We start from the raw sequence: 17,688 nt of genomic DNA on the forward strand, positions 1-17,688 counted from the left end.
TATAACATAAAACCCCTAGTGATTGCTTTTGCCACCTGAATATGATTGATTCAACTTGCATAGTGTTTTTTATCCAGTTAGTTGTAAATATATTTCCTTTTTCTCTAAAGTGCATGCACACCTGAATCCCAGGGTACTCATGCTGAAACTACCTGCAGAATTAACACAAAAGCAAATATTTCCTTATAATTTATTTTACTTTCCTCTACAGCAATGACATAGATGTTGCAGTAGAAAACATTGAAAATATGCTTACTTCAGAGAATCCAACCATGGAACCTCAGTACTTTGGCTTGGCATACTTATTTCGAAAAGTCATAGAGGAGCAGTTGGAACCAGCACTCGAAAAGAGTAAGTGAGCTGTTCTAGGCAAAGAATACAGAAGTACTTTTTCTCTCTAGTGAGTCTGGACTGACTTTCTTTGGTGGTTAAGCTAGTTATGCTGCTGTTTAAATAAAAGATTTTTCTGACCTCTCATTTTTCAGTAAGCATCATGGCAGAGAGATTGGCCAATCAGTTTGCAGTTTACAAACCTGTCACCGATCTTTTCCTTCAACTTGTGGATTCAGGCAAGGTGGATGACGCCAGAGCTCTCCTGCAGGTAATGGCCCATCATGCACGGAGCAGTGGGACTTGTGGCTTATGAGAAGTCAGTTGAGAAATTTCTGGGCTCAGGTGTGTAGTAGAAGTGTGGTGCTGCCAGCGTATTTAAATTCATTCTGAGTCAAGGTTACATGACAAGGACTGGATTATAAGTTAAGAGTGCCAGTTTTAAAGATGCCAGATCAGACTAGAAATGTCTTTAGATTTAAGTGGGGGTGGGGGAAGACATGTTTTGCCAGATGATTTAAAGACAAATGTTTCAGTGCAGATAGGTAATGCGAAACAACTCCTTTGATTTCCTACTTTAATTTCTCTAAATACTCTGCATCACCATGGCAACAGAGTTTGCAAACAAAAAGTAGGAAATGTTTGCTTTTCAAGTACAGCTTCTCACTTGAATACTCAAACATTCTCAGTGCCTTATTCAAGGTTTATTAAGAGTTGAATATGCTCTCTATTCACTTGTGTGTCACAGACACATTAAATGACAAATGCAGGTCTCTGTGGCCCGCACTCTCAGTTAAATTAGCAATCTTCAGGGAAGGAGACAACTGCATTCATGCCATTTTAACAGCGCTAAATATAAAGCCGCGCCAAGTGCCGCCGGAACGGTGGGTGATCGGAGCTGCCACTGGTAATGTACACAAACAGGCACCGCCGGGGAGCCCCTTCCCAGCAGGTGGCAGTCAAACAGTCACCGTGATCCCGCCAACGGCTGTGTTTGTGTAGACTCCCTGTGTCAAATTGAGGCCTGGGACCAATTTCTGATAGTAAATAGTATTATATTCACTTCCGTTTTTACGAGCTGTGACACGTCTTAAGTAGCAGATAGGGAAGGTGAGACTGTACCCAGTTGCTGGAGCTCTACCTTTGATCTGTCAAGTTCATCTTGTCGGGCAATAGGGTCCAAACCCTTTTTAAAAGGAACTCGAGAAATTTCTCCATGTTAACGGTTTTGTAAAGAGTGAATTGGCACTGCCTCGAAGGCTTTTTTGCTTTTGTTCTCAGGAAAGAGAAATTCCAGTTGATTGACTATTTTCTGGTTTAGTTTAGTTTATTTGCCTTTTTTCTCCTATTTAAAATTTTTTTAAACCAGAAAAGGCAATTTATGATAGAAATTTCAGGCATGTTTTCGTTTTTTTGTTTGTTTTTATCTTGTTGCCTTTAGTGTTCAAAATTCTGTCCTGAATAAATCCTAGTGCGTTATCTGAGTGTGCACATACCTGAGCGTACCTACTCAGGTAGACACGTATATAAGTATACGTGTGATAGCATTCATTCATATTTAACACATTATTGTGATAGTTCTTTGGAAAGTCACACGTGATATTTCTTCTACCAGCTTGTTCGGAGCTGTGACCGGCTCTTAGGCTCTTAGAAAGCAGGACTGACAGCAGCCAAGGGTGGGGACATCACGGCCGCCTTCAGAGCCGCGTTTACTCACGGCAGCCTGTCTAGGGCGGTTGATGACAGCCAAGTGTTGCTGCAACAGCACTGTCTTTTTGTGTTCATCCCTGCAATAGACTGAGGTTTCCGATGATAAACCCTTTACCTATTCTTTACCTGCTTGTCAAACAGTAAAAGATTATTCTTGCTGTAGTGAAGAATACATTTTATTCACAGATGTCGAAAGCATCAGTTTATAGTGTAAATGTTCTGTGTGTCCCCAAAAGTTCTTTTTATACCAGCCGTTTTAGTATTGACAATGTTTTAAAGCTTTGAAAGAGCAATGTGCTTTTAGCAACTTAAGAGAATGACATCTGTGATGAGTGTAAACTAAAATATTGTCTTGCCATATTTGATTTTACTATAGCATCTAAGATGGGATAGACACTTGATTTATCTGGTCTGTCATAGAAACTTTTTTTTTAAGTTTAACTTTTGTCTCTTTCTCAAGCACTGGCTGTCTATTGCAATGAAAGCCTTTTATAAAATAGAGAGATTGAAATCAGTCCTTTTGTATGCATAAGTGTAGGTAATTATACTTTAAAGAGAACTTGCTTTGTACATTTTAATTTTTATAAAGAAACGAGCAGTTATCTCCCTGACACCTTATTAAATGTATAATTAACCTTATGATCCCTAGCTCACTTGTGAATGCTTGGCAGTATAATTGGAGAGGAATAGTGTTTCTTTTTTCCCTCTTTCTTTGCAGTCCTAAACCTTATTCTGTGGTTGTTGAAGCATTAGTTTAATTTTTCCCTTTTCATTTTAAACAAACTTTATATTGGAGTGCCAAGGACAGCATTCACAAAAGCTTGGCATAGCTGGCACTTGTTTTCTTTTTTCTTGCCTTAAAAAAATTGGTCGACTTTAGACCTTCCTGTGGGTAATGATACATTACTGTCTTATTGTGAACTTTCTTAATTGGAAATATTCACCTTGGTCTGCTTGTTTATCAAAAAACTTCGCTTACCGAATAATGTTTCAATTTTTAGAGATGTGGAGCAATTGCTGAACAAATCCCAATTTTCTTGGTGTTCTGTATTAGGAATTCTCAGAGATCGGGAAAGGTACAGTACTTTACCCTTTACCGGCTAGCAAGTCAATAATGCATAAGCTAGTCTTGTATAAAGGTTTTGAGCAATCATCCAAGAGCTTATTGGTTCAGGACCTTTTCTAAAAATACTACAGAGTGAACACTTGCTGGTCTATGCTCATTTATGTTTTTAGATGTTGACGCCGAGTCAGTCCTGGCTCCTTGGTTGTACTGGAGGTGCAAAACAAGTTATGCCATGACTTTTCCATCCCCGTAGTTGTGCAGTGAGCCCCAAGAAAGAAAGGGCCCTTAGAAACGTTCAGATAAGAATCCCGTTGCTGGGGCCTGTCCGCCAGTGCGGGAGCCCCGCTGAGAGAGACGCCCACTGCTGAGCATCGCCTGTCAGGTCGCTCAGCAGAAACCATCAGGTAGACAGACCCTTTAGCTTTAAAACTGGCCTGTACCACAGATTCGCATACTCAGTTTGTACAGTTACCTTATTTACACTAACAGGCACATGTGTATGTGTGAAACAGAATCAAGTCCTATTTTTGAGGTTTAAAAAGAAATGGTAAAAGCGTATTTCAAAAAAATTATTTTTAGATTTGACTTTACCTTGTAAGTGGGCACCAGAAACCGTGTTCTTAGTTTATTTGGGCAGATTATGAAGTTTTAAACTGAGCGCCAGTTGTTTGTTTCATGTGAAACATTTAGGTTATTTCCAACTCTGGGAAGTCTGGTTTTCCTTAATTCTCACATGCTTCCCACACACATACACATACTCTGACAAAAAATTTACCTAATTGCACTTTTTAATCTCTGACTCATGTATTTAAATATTAGTTGCTCCTTTTCTCCCTTTCAAAGAGATAATTTTTAAAATTTGTGATTTAAAAGTGTAAGAAATCTTAAAAAAGCACTGGTCGCTTCACCTATGGGGCTTTGCTGTGTACCCACTGCCTTGCTCAGAGGTTGAAACAGGAAATGTACAGTATTATAAGAGCGTAGAACAGTCCTCCCAGGACACTTTAAATGGCTGGACGTCCAGGTATGGGTGGACTGAGAATAAACATGCTAAAAGATGAGTTAGGATTTTTGAAAATTCCAGTTCCGTTATCTTGCTCTTTGACAGAATAATCGAGCTAGATTTTGCTTCTCTTTGTGAGATGCAAATAGGGCATAAATGTATGGAAAATCCTTGATTTTATAATGTGTGTAAATCTTTGATTTACCCAGCAGCATTGAAGTCTGTTTGGAAGTATTCAGTGGTTATTCATTAGGAAGTAGTGGTTCTGTATGCAATACAGGATGTCAGATTAGAACCGTCTGGATACGCCTGAAAGCAAGCAAGTAAATTTAAGAGATATTCTAGAAATGCTCTGATTATATACCAGGGAGGGAAGACTTCAGAATGATTGAATTTTTCACATTTCGTCTAAAAATCTTGTCGTCCAAAGATACAACTGTGTCTCTACCCTTTGACAGCACATATCTTAGGATGGTTACCACTTGACAAAAGAAGCAATCTTTATAATACTTTAGAAAAATATTCATAAAACTATAAATAGAATCTCATTAACTTTTGAGAGATGCTGGTTTGTTTTGGCTGTAAATTATTGAATTAACGTCAAGTATAGTCACCCCTTGGTATCCATAGGGGATTGGTTCCAGAACCTCCAGTGACACCAGAATCTGCAGATGCTCAAGTCTCTGATATGAAACGCTGTAGTATTTGCATGTAACCTGCCACACATCTCCCGTACACTGTAAATCATCACCAGATTACTTACAACACCTAATACAAAGTAAATGCTGTGTAAATATTTCTTACTGGTGTGCAGCAAATTCACTTTCTGGCATTTTTTTTCCCCCTGAATATTTTCAACCCATGGTTGGTTGAATCCATGGATTCAGAACCTCTTGGATACAGAGAGCCGACTATACTAAGATATACAGAAGGGAAAATAGTCCAATAAATTGAATAGGCAGTTCCGTTATCGTTATTGTCAAGGTTTTTTGATTAAATGTCCATATATCATGTTTTATTTCACTGTTCTTGTGCATTGCGATAATGTTAACTATATTTAATATCCTAGGCGTCAACTATGAAGTCTTTGTTGGAACTGATTCCTGAATTAATTGACAAGGAAGAAGCTTATACTTCCATCATGAAAAGCTATGGTAATATGTTTAATAGATAATTGCAATTATTCAGTTAGGATGTGTCAGTGAGCACCTTCATAGGGGCCCAGATTAGTTGAGTACGATTCCGAAGACTTGAAAGTCCACTTGGGGTATGTTATTGGGAACCAATCCCATCTCTCCAGGGCCTGCCACCTGAAGTCCAGTGTGAAGGGGTACACGTTTGAGACCACCACTTGATTCGCCTTCTTGCTCCTTCAGTGCCCTCTTGGCCTGCCTGCCTGCCTGCCTGCCTGCTCCTTTTGAAATTAGATACTCTCTGGAGTTCCCATCGTGGTGCAGCAGAAACGAATCCGACTGGGAACCATGAGGTTGTGGGTTCAGTCCCTGGCCTTGCTCAGTGGGTTAAGGATCCAGCGTTGCCATGAGCTGTGGTGTAGGTCACAGACGTGGCTTGGATCCCACGTTGCTGTGGCTGTGGTGTAGGCCGGTAGCCACAGCTCTGATTCAACCCCTAGTCTGGGATCCTCCGTATGTTGCAGGTGCGGCCCTAAAAACATACACACAAAAAAGAAAGAAAGAAATTAGACACTTTCTAATCCAAGTTTTTATCTTAAGTCACAGCTGAAATTCTAGTCTTTTAAGCAATTTGCTCCAATTGCCAGGCAATCACGAATGAAAGCGAACCAGTCTAATGTTTCCTCAGTATTCAAGGTAAACATTAGCATTCAAAATCAGATGGGTCACCTCACCATCTGATTTGCTCACCTGAGGCAAGGGGTACATGAAAAGTTGCTTCGTTGATTTTATTGTTGGCAGAACATCAGATTCAGCAATCAGAATTAGCAAATTGGGTCTCCATTTTCTTCACCCTTATGAGCAAAACATCATGTGTTTCAGAATAGTGCTGTAATCATAAACTTTCTCAAAGTTTCATGTGGGGAATTGGCAGATACTAAGCAATAACTAAATAAGATGAAGTCGTGTGCAACAGTGTAAAACGAGCTTGTGTGATCCCCCTTGAGAATTGGGAGGGAGAAGAGCAGGAAGTAGTGAAAGGGAAGATAGAAGAATTTTCAGAGCAGCTTCCCAGAAGATGGCAGAGCTTGAGCTCACAGTAGTAGGAGAAGGATGGGATGGGAATGAAGGATTTACACAGAGGAAATTGACTTCACCCAAACTGTGAAGATCTGTTCAACTCCAGTGAGAGGTATTGAGTCATCCACCCTTGTTCCCCTTTGAGAGATTGATTCTTGGCTTGATCCCTGAACTTCCCACATCATCCTGGAGGCTCACCTTGGTGCTGGGAGGGTAGAGGTAATGTTAGGTACTTTGTTATTGTTGTTTTTAGGGCCGTTTTTAGCATATGAGGTTCCCAGGCTAGGGGTCAAATCGGAGCTGTAGCTGCCGGTCTACACCACAGCTCACGGCAATGCCAGATCCTTAACCCACTGATCAAGGCCAGGGATTGAACCTGCATCCTCATGGATGCTAGTCAGATTCATTAACCACTGAGCCATGACGGGAACTCCTGTTAGGTGCTTAGATGTTAATAATCGAATGCAAAATTAAAGAGTTGAATCACCAGCAGTAATTCTTAACAGAACTTTTTTATTAACTCATCAGTGAACCTAAAATTTTTACAGAACAATCACAAGTAGAGAGCCAGCTAAACTTAGCTTCTGGGTTACTTCAGCATCCAATGAAGTGACGTATTGGTGTCACTTGATGTTATATGGATGTATATAGATTTTTTAATGTATATTGATAATGTATATAAAAATTGTTTTCTTAATAGCTAACTATATTCCTCGTGTGCTTGTTTTAGGATAGGAGAATGTATTGGAAGTCTTTTGGTGTTATTTAGCTGCTGATCTTGATATTGAGATAGATACAGACTTCATGTAATTTATTTTACATGCTCATCACCACAACAGTCCCTGAATTAGTTTGTTTTCAAAGAGTGGTTTTAAGTAAAAGGTCAAGTGCTTACTCTGTATTGAAGAAGACTTCAGTTTTTGCTCACTTTAACTAGCACGGGCCTTTTTTTTTTTTTCAGGGCCGCACTGACGGCATATGGACGTTCCCCGGCTAGGGGTCGATTCAGAGCTGCAGCGGCCAGCCTACACCACAGCCACACCAGACCCAGGCCACATCTGCGACCTACCCCACAGCTCATGGCAATGCCTGAGCAAGGCCAGAGTTCAAACCCATGTCCTCATGGACGCTGGTGGGGTTTTTTACTGCTAAGCCCTGACGGGAACTCCCAGCATGGGTTTTTTTAAATAGCTGTTTTTGTCATTTTCTTTCTCTCTCATGGTGGATCATGCTGAATGAGAGGTATGGGGAAGGAAGGCAGGAGCTTGTAGTAGATTCTGAATGTGGCTTTTTGCTGAAGGTAGTTAAGTATTTGATTGCTTTGGGATAAAGGGATCCAGTGACTTCTAAGTGTTTTGGGAAAAAAGAAGATAGATTGGCTTATCCATGATTAATATCTTTTTCTCCAGTCTTAGACAAAGATGTCACGTCTGCTAAAGAGCTGTATGAAAATTTGACTGCAAAGGATACAAAATTGAATGATCTGTTTCTAAAGCGTTATGCAGTTTTGCTGAAGAATGCTGGAGAGTCTGTCCCTTTCACTGAACCCCCTGTGAGTATTTCTTAATTAAGAGGGGAAAAAAATACCTCTACAGATTTGTGTATGCTTCATAATGATGTGAAAAAAAAAATAAGTTGAAATCTTAATTACATGAGGATTAAATCTCTGTGAAGGATCCTCTGGGGAGGCTTTAGGAACCGAACAGTCATGCCATGGGTTTGGCTGAGGGAGGACGTAGCCTTCTGGGGCTGAGGTTTAAAATACAAGGTCAGTCTCAGACCTTCAACTATAGGTGTGAGTTTATCAAATGTCCTTGGGGCAGTTCTCTCTCCATTTCAACTTGAAATAGGATTTAATGGCCTGTACTTCAAGAGCCAAGCATATTATGTCACTGTTAATTACTTGTTCGTTTCCATTTTAAATAAGTTGGGTTTTATTTCTTCGTCTAGGTTTTTTTTAATTGAAGTATAATTGACATAACATTGTATTGGTTTCAGGTATATAACAGTAATTCGATGTTTGTGTATATTGCTGAATGATCACCATAGTGAGTTCAGTTAACATCTGTCACCATAGTCACAAGATTTTTTTTTTTCTTGTGATGACCACTTTCAAGATCTGCTATCCTAGCTGCTTTCAAATATCCAGCACAGTATTATTAACTATAGTCACCGTGCTGTGTACTTTGTATCCTCAGTACTTACCTGTTTTCCCTGGAAATTTGTGCCTTTTGAACCGCTTTACCATCTCCCTCCCCGCTCACTGCTCTCCCCATCACCGGCCTCAGGCAGCCACTAATCTCTTCTCTATATCCATGAGCTCAGTTCTCTTTCTTTGTATTTTTCAGATTTCAGAAATAAGTGAGACCAGACAGTGTTTATCTTTTTCTCCCTGACTTACTTCACTTAGCATAATACTTCCAGGTCCATCCATATTGCAAATGGCAAGATTTCGTTATCTTCATGGCTGAATAATATTCCTCTGTGTATATGTGTGCATCTGTGACATTTTCTTTATCCACTCATCCACTGATGGACATTTAGGTTGTTTGTGTGTCTTAGCTATTGTAAGGGAGAGCACGTGTCTTTTTGAATTCATGTTTTCTTTTTCTGTAGATAAATGCCCAAAGTGAAATTGCTTGATCACATGGTAGTTTTAATTTTTGAGGAACTTCCATCCTGTTTTCCATAGTGGCTGCACCATTTGCATTCCCACCAACAGTGCACCAGGGCTCCCTTTTCTCCATAGCTTCGCCAACATTTGTTGCTTCCGGTCTTTTTGAAAATAGCCATTCTGACAAGTGTTAGGTCGTGGCTCATGGCGTTTTTGATTTGCATTGCCCTACTTATTAGTGATGGGCAGCACCTTTTCGCATACCTGTTGGTCAACGGACAGGTCTTTGGAAACATGTCTGTTGGGTTTCTCTGTTGCTCGTGTTGGGACTCTTAACCTTTTATCAGATATATGATTTGCAGATATTTTTTCCCATTCAGTAGGTTGCATAGGAAATTTCGATTCATTTTCTTGGTTTAATAAGAGAAGTCATGTGTGTGAAATAACTTTATTGTTTCATTGAACTGAGAGTCACTAAAACAGGTTTTATTTCAAACCCTTCAACCTTCCATACCCAGGTATAAATACCTCCATGCACACGCCATGCACACGCCCATGCACACACAGCAGAGGCTGCTGGTCCTTTAGCTCTGAACTGGGGGTTCTGGAACTGGTGATATCTTGAAACAGAGGGGAGTGCTAAAGCTGGAGGGGATGGCGGCGGCCATGGGCCTGCAGTCTGTGCTGCTAGCTTGCAGCACTTTATGATTGTTGGGGTTTGTGCCAGCACCTGTTGCTGGTAACTTTTATCTGTGACTTCCCTTCCTTTTTTTTCTCTTCTACAGGAAAGCTTTGAATTTTATGCAAAGCAGCTAAAGGAGTCAAAGGAAAACCCTTTGTGAAACAAGCCAGCACTGCTTTGTTTTGTGTGTATTTGTGATTCTGTGTCTAAAATGTTATTTTTTAAACGTATTTGAGAGGACATAATAAACAAATGAAAAGTTACTTTGTTTATGTACTTTTATTTATTCATAATATATGGTATGTTCAACATCTTATTGACAATTACTAAGTGACCAGACTCTTTGGAGTTTTGTCTACGGTGTAAAACTATGGCATTCTTGGAGGCTTCTGGTGGACGAAGCCATAGTTTTCAGGATTCTTTTCCCAGTGACTTTTTAGATCCCTTGCTCTATTTCATGTATTATTTTCATAAAAAGGTTGTTCCTTTAGTTAAGGCTTGCTTGTCCACATTGTTCATCTAAAAATTTTTAGAGCCAGACAAAATGATGCCCAGTGAGATATCTGATGCTTAAAATCGATGAAATTACAATCCTTTACTTGTTTAAAGCCCTGTGTACTTTCCTAATTTTGTAAAAATGTTGGTGCCAGGAGGCATCCCACGAGTCATCATCAATCCAGACCGTCATTTCCCGGTGAGAAGCTGAGACGCAAAGAGACTTGTCCTTGATCAGGGCCCTCCCTCTGGACCTTTTTCCACCACGTCGGCTCCCACGAACCTCTGTTCACGGAAGTCTCCAGAGCTGCATCTGAGTCATGAATTTGATCGTGAAGCAAAGCAATGCATTTCCTTCATCCTGGTTTCAGGTCTTCATCAGCACAAGCTGCATCCTCCACTGGGCTTGTTACCTCATTCTCACATCCAGTCAGTATGTGAATAAGCACATGAAGGTGTGAAATCTTGGTGTTCATTCAGTTTTATCAAAGTTATTCTAAATTGGCCTATATGCCTCTTAACATCTACACTGTAGATAGTTACTAAAAGAATTGAAGATGGGTAGTCAAGACAGTTTACCACCTTAATATGTAATGTTGACCTATTTGGGGGTTATATTATTAATTACTTTATAAGTTGAAAATGCTTTATTTAACGTTTGCCACATTTTGGTGTGTGTCCTTGTTCATTTGAAATTGGTGATGAGCTACTGTTTTGGTCCCCACCATTTACATGAAGGGAGACTTTGCCTTGGTGGGAGTTAGCCATCCTCACCATGTTTATGCTGCTAACCTGTGTCTTATGGGACCTGCCATCCTGCATCTTGAGCCTGCAGATGGCATGAGTGGGAGGACTCATGGAGGGAAACCAAGAAATAGATGTCATCGTGGCATTAGCCGTGCTTTTCTTCATCGCTGTTTTGTAGCGTTAGACCTAAGGCATCAGGTTTGGCCAATGCCTAGAGGACCAGCCTAGAGGACCTCATACAGGTTTGCCCACTTCTCAGTCGCAGACCTGCACAGGCTGTAGTTTTGATACCACATGTTTGCCATAAGCCTCACTCCACTGACGATTCCGCTGAAGCAGGCCTTGTATTTTGTAGTCATGCCAACCATATGGTAGTTGAGCTAAATTTTATTGACCGTCATTGCAACAGGTCTCTTAAGATGAGGCGCAGCCTTGGGGCATAATTTGAACTTCCTGGTCCTCTTTAAGAAAAGTATAATCTCGAGAGCTGTTTCTTGGGGTTACCTGAGATGCTGTCTCCTGGGCTTAAGTCCTAATTTCACCCCAAGTAAAATTTAACTCTTAAAAAAAAAAAAGTACAATCTCAATTGCATGACGTATTACAAGCCAGCCTTGCTTTTGGACTCTAGTAAAATGTGGGTCTCATATAGAAGAAACAGATATAGATCCTTTGATGAGCTTTCTCTAATGCTTAGTGCTCTATAAGATAATTCTAGCATTCTGAACAGCAGGTTGGACCATTGAATATATGACCTGAATTAAATAACTATCAAGTCATATCTGTAGCACTATTGGCTTCCCCATTTGAACGCAGATATTTAAAATAGTCATTATATGTTCTAGGTGGGCCAATGAACATTTTCTAAATAATAGCGAAGTTGAAATAAACAAATATAGAGTTAACGCAATAATAGCACTCAGTGATACCTTCTAGGCTCAAATTATAAGCAAACAGCTAATTCTAAAAAGTAACTGTCATTATAAACTTTGGGAAAGTATAGTGTTTTATATGTAACTGTATGTTTGTGTATTTGAACCTAATGTAATTTTAATGTGAAATGCTTTGAATAAATCCTATTCCAGAAAGATGTGGGCTTCTCTGTTTTTAAAGTCTTTGACTTAAGAATTGGGGCCTCTCTTGTGGCCAGAATATCCTTGGTAAGTGGTGTACAGTTTGTGTGTGGAGAACTAACAAAGTCACTGCTTATCTCTCTTAAGGACAAGCTGGTAATTGAATTTGGGATCTCTGAGGTACAGTGTTGGCAAGAACTCGAGTCGAATGTATGGTAAGCAACACTTGCTTTGATCTTGCTTAAGTGTCAGGTGCAGCATTTTGCAGCAGCAGAGATGACGGGATCCACCCCACCAGGCCTGTCTTCAGCACTCAGCCCCCCTCCTGCCTTCCCGCTCCTGCCGCTCGATGGCAAGTGCTCACTGGGCCCAGTCCCCCCTCTCCTCTCCCAGGCGGTCTACTAACTCTTCGCTCTCAGGCCTTCCACAGCCACTTGAAGGCCAGCATGTGTCCCACAGGCGGTGAGCTTCCTGAGGGTCTGTTCTCTGTCCCCAGTCTAGCACACTCCCAAGTGGTCGGTGGTCAGTTCTGTGGGTTCTCCCATGGTCAGGCACCCCTTTTGTTGGGTACTCATGGGGAGAAAGTGCACACTTAGAGAAGTTAATCTGCCCAGAATCACAGCAGTGTATCACATGGCCAGAAGTCTGACCGTCATGTACTTTTATGAGAATACCAAAAAACAGATGCAATCCAGTTTAAACTCAGTTAAAAATCCAGTTAATAGTCAAATTGGAATCTCTAAACTGTAAGAATATTAAACACAAAAAACTTTTATCTTAATGCAGGTGCTCTCAGGCTCTGGACAGCTTTCACTGTAAAGTTATTTTCTTCCATTTAATCAAATACCCAGTGCTTGGCATAATCACAGAGTTGTCTAGTTCCAATACATTATTAAGCTAGCTTTATATTGTAAATCGTTCTTCCCAGTACAATTTATTTCTCCAGTCTGCAATGAGTAAGCGCTGCACACTTCTCGTGTCTTTGAGCACAATTTTCGTTTAATATTTGTCTTTCTGACAAACCAATATTTGTAGAGCTTCTATAAGGAAAGCAACATTCCCAAAGTATAGTCGAACTAATAGCTGCAGGGGGTACGAAATCATGGTAATTTATCGCTTTGCTGTTGTACAATCATGCATGTGAGTGTTTCCATTAGAAATGTATCCTGCTTTCAGGCCCACAGACTACAAAGCCCGCATTATGCAGCCTTGGTGCAAATAAAACGGCTGCATTAGCAAATTCAAAATAGGCACTTATCTTTTCTTTCTTTTTCGTGAAGAAACACATCCTCGGGTCCAGGTAGAGCAAAAACATTTAACCACCTTCACATTTGCTTGGACAGCGGTTGGCTCTCGAAGTCCATCCTTAGAGAGTTCATTTGAGAGTAGATCTTACCAGCCCTGCCCTCTGGTGCGCACTTGCTGAGATTCGATTATTTACTTGTTTTTGTCATTTCCTCCCCCAAGAACTTGAGCTCTCCCAGTACTCTGCACACCCACCAGGTAGAACAGCCTGGCACTGCTAAATGCCCAGTAAGCATCATTGAGTCAGTGGGCACATCACCTGTCTCCCTTTCTAAGGCATGTTCATGAGATGTATGGGTCGTGTGCATCAGGGAGCTTCTTCCTCTCTCTCATCATCATAGGAAACAGACGCTGCTTCTAGCTCGGAGATAGGATATTGGGGGTTGCCCACATGGAAGCGTTTCCCAATTTGCTGCCGGGAGGAGGAGGGCTCTCCAATGTGTGAGCAATCAGGCGTCCTGAAGCTGCGCACAAGCACAGTGCGAGAGTGGAATCAACAGCAGAAAGCTTCAGGAGTTCCCTTGTGGCACAGCAGTTTAAGGATCCGGCATGGTCAGTTTGACCCCTGGCCCAGGGACTTCCACATGTTGTGAGTGCAGCCAAAGGAAAAAAAAAAAAAAAACCTAAAATAAAAAAGAGCTTCATTTTTAACATGGGGCTGAGAGGTTTTTGATAGTCTGGGGAAACAAGGAACACCTCCAGTTTTACAAAAAGACCCAGACCCTCACACAAATGATAAATCTGAGTGCTTTTACGTGGAAAGTCGAGAAGTGTTCACCAGCTTTTGAGTCGGTGTGTGTTTAAAACTCCCCCTCTGCTTAAAATATTGTTTTAATTATTAGCTGCTAATGCCACTTGACAGGCTGTTCCTGGGCTGCCACCAGAAGACACGCTGTGCTCCATCTGCCTGCCTCCCGGCCTGCCCAAGCTGCTGAGATGGACCATGTGATCGCAACAGGCTATTGCTCTGTCCCCTGGCCACTTTAGAAGAACCAATCATTTTATCAAAAACAAATGATGGACAACTTGAGATTTAAATTCCCTAGTTTAGACCTATTTGCAAGTAAGCTGTCCTTCTTTCAGGTCTGAGCATTGGATGTATTCTCCAAATAAACACAGATCAGCCAGCAAGATGCTTCTTCATTCCCACATCCTAGCATCCCGGTCCCTTGCCCTTCCTTTGGAGCCTGCTTGGTGCCCCCAGACCCCTGACTGGGCCTGAAGGGTGGCTCAGGGCAGCTGTGCTGAACTCTGCCCGCTGACTAATTTGCGTCTCAGTAGAACTTCCTAGCCCCAGGTCCGCAGTTAACACTTGGATTTGGTGTAGATTTAAATATCACTGCTGCTAGCTGTTTAATCTGGGATCAAAACAAGAAGAAAGTGAAGAAAAGAAAAAAGTAAAGGCAAAATCTACTGTGAGCCTGACCAGGGAGATCAGCTTGACTGAGGGCATGACTGCGTCTTAAATAATCTTCATAGGAACGAAAGCAGTTTTAAAATCACATCAGGAAATATTCGAGTCAATATAGGTAATTATTTTCTGCTTAATTAAAATTATCCTCTCAATAGCATAACTGGAAATTGGATGGCTTAAAAATGCAAATTTCAAAACTTTTACCTTTTGATCAGGAGTCTGCAAACTACAGCCTCTGGCCAAATCCAGCACGCCTCCTGTTTTTGTAAATAATGTTTCATTGAAACACCTCCATACCACCCATACTTTAGAGTTGTCTGTGGCATTTTTGCACTGTAACAGCCGACTTGAGTAGTTGCAACAGAGACTATACAGCCTGCAAAGACTAAAATATTTACTCTCTGATCTTTAATAGGAAATGTTCACAATCCCTGCTTTTTCTTTTTTTTTCAATTGAAGTATAGTTTGTTTATTTATTTACTTTTGCTTTTAAGGGCTGCAACCGTGGCAAATGGAAGTTCCCAGGCTAGGGATCAAATCAGAGCTGTAGCTGCCAGCCTATGACACAGCCCCATCTTTGACCTACACCACAGCTCATGGCAACACCAGATCCCTAACCTACTGAGCGAGGCCAGGGATTGAACATGCATCCTCACGGATACTAGTCAGGTTCTTCAGGTTTGTTACCACTGAGCCACAGCGGGAACTCTGAAATGTGATTGATTTAAAATATTGTTTTATTTTCAGATGTACAGCAAAAGTGATTCAATTACATATGTATTTTTTTCAGGTCATTTTCCATTACAGGGTATTACAAATATTGCATATAATTCCATAAGCTATACAGTAAATCCTTGTTGCTTATCTATTTAATGTATAATAGTTTGTATCTGTTAACCTCATACCCCTAATTTATACCTCACCCCCTCCCTTTCCCCTTTGGTAACTGTAGTTTCTTTTCTATGTTTGTGAGTCTGTTTCTGTTTTGTAAATAAGTTCATTTGTATCATTTTTTTAGATTCCTCGTGTAAGTGATATCATATAATACTTCTCTGACTTATTTGACTTACTGTGATATTCTCTAGGTCTATCTATGTTGCTGCAAATGGCCATATTGCATTCTTCTTACTGCTGGGTAATATTCCATTTATATATGGGCACCATGTCTTTGTAAATCAGTCATCTGCTGATGGGTACTTGGATTGTTTACATGTCTTGGCTATTATAAATTGTGCTCCCATGAGCACTGGCGTGCATGTATCTTTTCGAATTAAGAATGTTTTATCTTTTCGAATTAAGAGTTCTTACCTTTCCCAAAATATGCCCAGAAGTGGGATTGCTGGTTCATATGGCAACTCTATTTTTAGCTTTTTTTTTTTTTTTTTTGTCTTTTTTGTCCTTTTAGGGCTGAGCCTGCATCATATGGAGGTTCCCTGGCTCGGGGTCTAATCGGAGCTATAGCTGCCAACCTACGCCACAGCCACAGCAACGCCAGATCCGAGCCTCGTCTGCGACCTACACCACAGCTCATGGCAACGTTGGGTCCTTAACCCGCTGAGCAAGGCCAGGGATCGAATCCACATCCTCATGGATACTCGTCAGGTGCGTTCACCACTGAGCCACGACAGGAACTCCCTTTATGAGCTTTTTTAAAAACAGACAAGTAGAATCAATCTCTGGGGGCAGGTCCGCATTGGCATTTGTTAAAGCTCCAGGGTGGAGAACCACTGCTCTAGGAAAAAAAAAAAAGAAATGGTGCTGCTGGAGTTTCTGCATCTCTTCCGCCTTGGCACTTTGCCCTTTGTTCCTCGGCCCCACAGCCCTGCACAGCACAGCCCGCTGAGTTAGTAGAGCCCTTTGTAGACTGAATGGTCCTAACACTCATGAGGTCACATGAGGTACCTCAGTGGCCATCAGCCCTCTCTGTACACTGGACTCCCTGGAGAGCTAAAGAAAAAACCCAGTCTTCCTTCTCCCTTCAGGCCTGAAGCCATTAGGTGTCCACACTGAGGGTGGGATAAGGGCGTGAGTAGGGGTTAGGGAGCCGTGGTGGGCAGAGTAGAGTGAGGAGGGCATCTCCACAAACTTGGGGATGGCTTGATTGGGGAGTTAGAGCTCTAGCGGGGTGTCCGCATAGAAGGCATGCAGTGTAGATGGGAGATTGGTTATCTACAGGGGATTAACCTCATGAGTGAAAATATTAGGGTTAATGGAAGCCAGGTTTCTTACCATTGGAGGAGGGAGTTATAATTATGAAAAGGGAGAAAATTAGAGTCAGCTCTGCGGTGGTAGATGGGAATTGGTTGTATCAGTGTGGGGAAATACATATATTTAATATATATTTAATTGGACAGACGTGTCTGTGTGTGCATATGTGTACATGCATATATACACATATGAACATATATACACACATATATACTCCCTAGCTTTGTCCTCCGAGAGGGCCTGGGAGCAGGAATGCCTCAATAGCAATGAGCATACTTACCACTCAGATCTTGGCTTCTAAATACCATTTCCACTGAAAGGAACCAAGGTTCTTTAGAAACGTGTCTGCTTCCATGACTAGGGGGTAGGAGAGTACAAGATGAGCCTGAAACACTTTGTCGTAAAAGTATTCAGAGAATGATGGGGATGTGTCAAAAGGAGACAGAAGCCAGCTTGAATGAGCTCCCATGGTCAAGTCAGGGACAATTTGCACATCAAAATGAATAACGATAGTAAAAGATTATAACCCGTGGGACAACATAGGAAACCACAAGTCTATACTGATATATAGATTTTATTTTATTTTATTTTATTATTTTATTTTTTTTGTCTTTTTGCTTTCTTTGGGCCGCTCCCGCAGCATATGGAGGTTCCCAGGCTAGGGGTCGAATCGGAGCTGTAGCCACTGGCCTACGCCAGAGCCACAGCAACGCGGGATCCAAGCTGCGTCTGCAACCTACACCACAGCTCATGGCAACGCCAGATCATTAACCCACTGAGCAAGGGCAGGGACCGAACCCGCAACCTCATGGTTCCTAGTCGGATTCGTT

General features: G+C 41.3%; 1 protein-coding gene across 1 annotated transcript in view; it reads left to right on the forward strand.

Moving 5' to 3' along the window:
- LRPPRC (leucine rich pentatricopeptide repeat containing) overlaps positions 1–11,947 on the forward strand; it is a 116,197-nt gene extending 104,250 nt beyond the window's left edge. The window contains exons 33-38 of the mRNA XM_003125183.6: positions 212–351; positions 486–601; positions 3,042–3,116; positions 5,179–5,263; positions 7,732–7,874; positions 9,722–11,947. Of these exons, the coding sequence (XP_003125231.4) occupies positions 212–351; positions 486–601; positions 3,042–3,116; positions 5,179–5,263; positions 7,732–7,874; positions 9,722–9,778 (616 nt within the window). The 3' untranslated portion in view covers positions 9,779–11,947. The remainder of the gene's footprint in view (positions 1–211; positions 352–485; positions 602–3,041; positions 3,117–5,178; positions 5,264–7,731; positions 7,875–9,721) is intronic.

The sequence above is a fragment of the Sus scrofa genome, chromosome 3 (assembly GCF_000003025.6).
Source record: "Sus scrofa isolate TJ Tabasco breed Duroc chromosome 3, Sscrofa11.1, whole genome shotgun sequence".
Taxonomy (NCBI): domain Eukaryota; kingdom Metazoa; phylum Chordata; class Mammalia; order Artiodactyla; family Suidae; genus Sus; species Sus scrofa.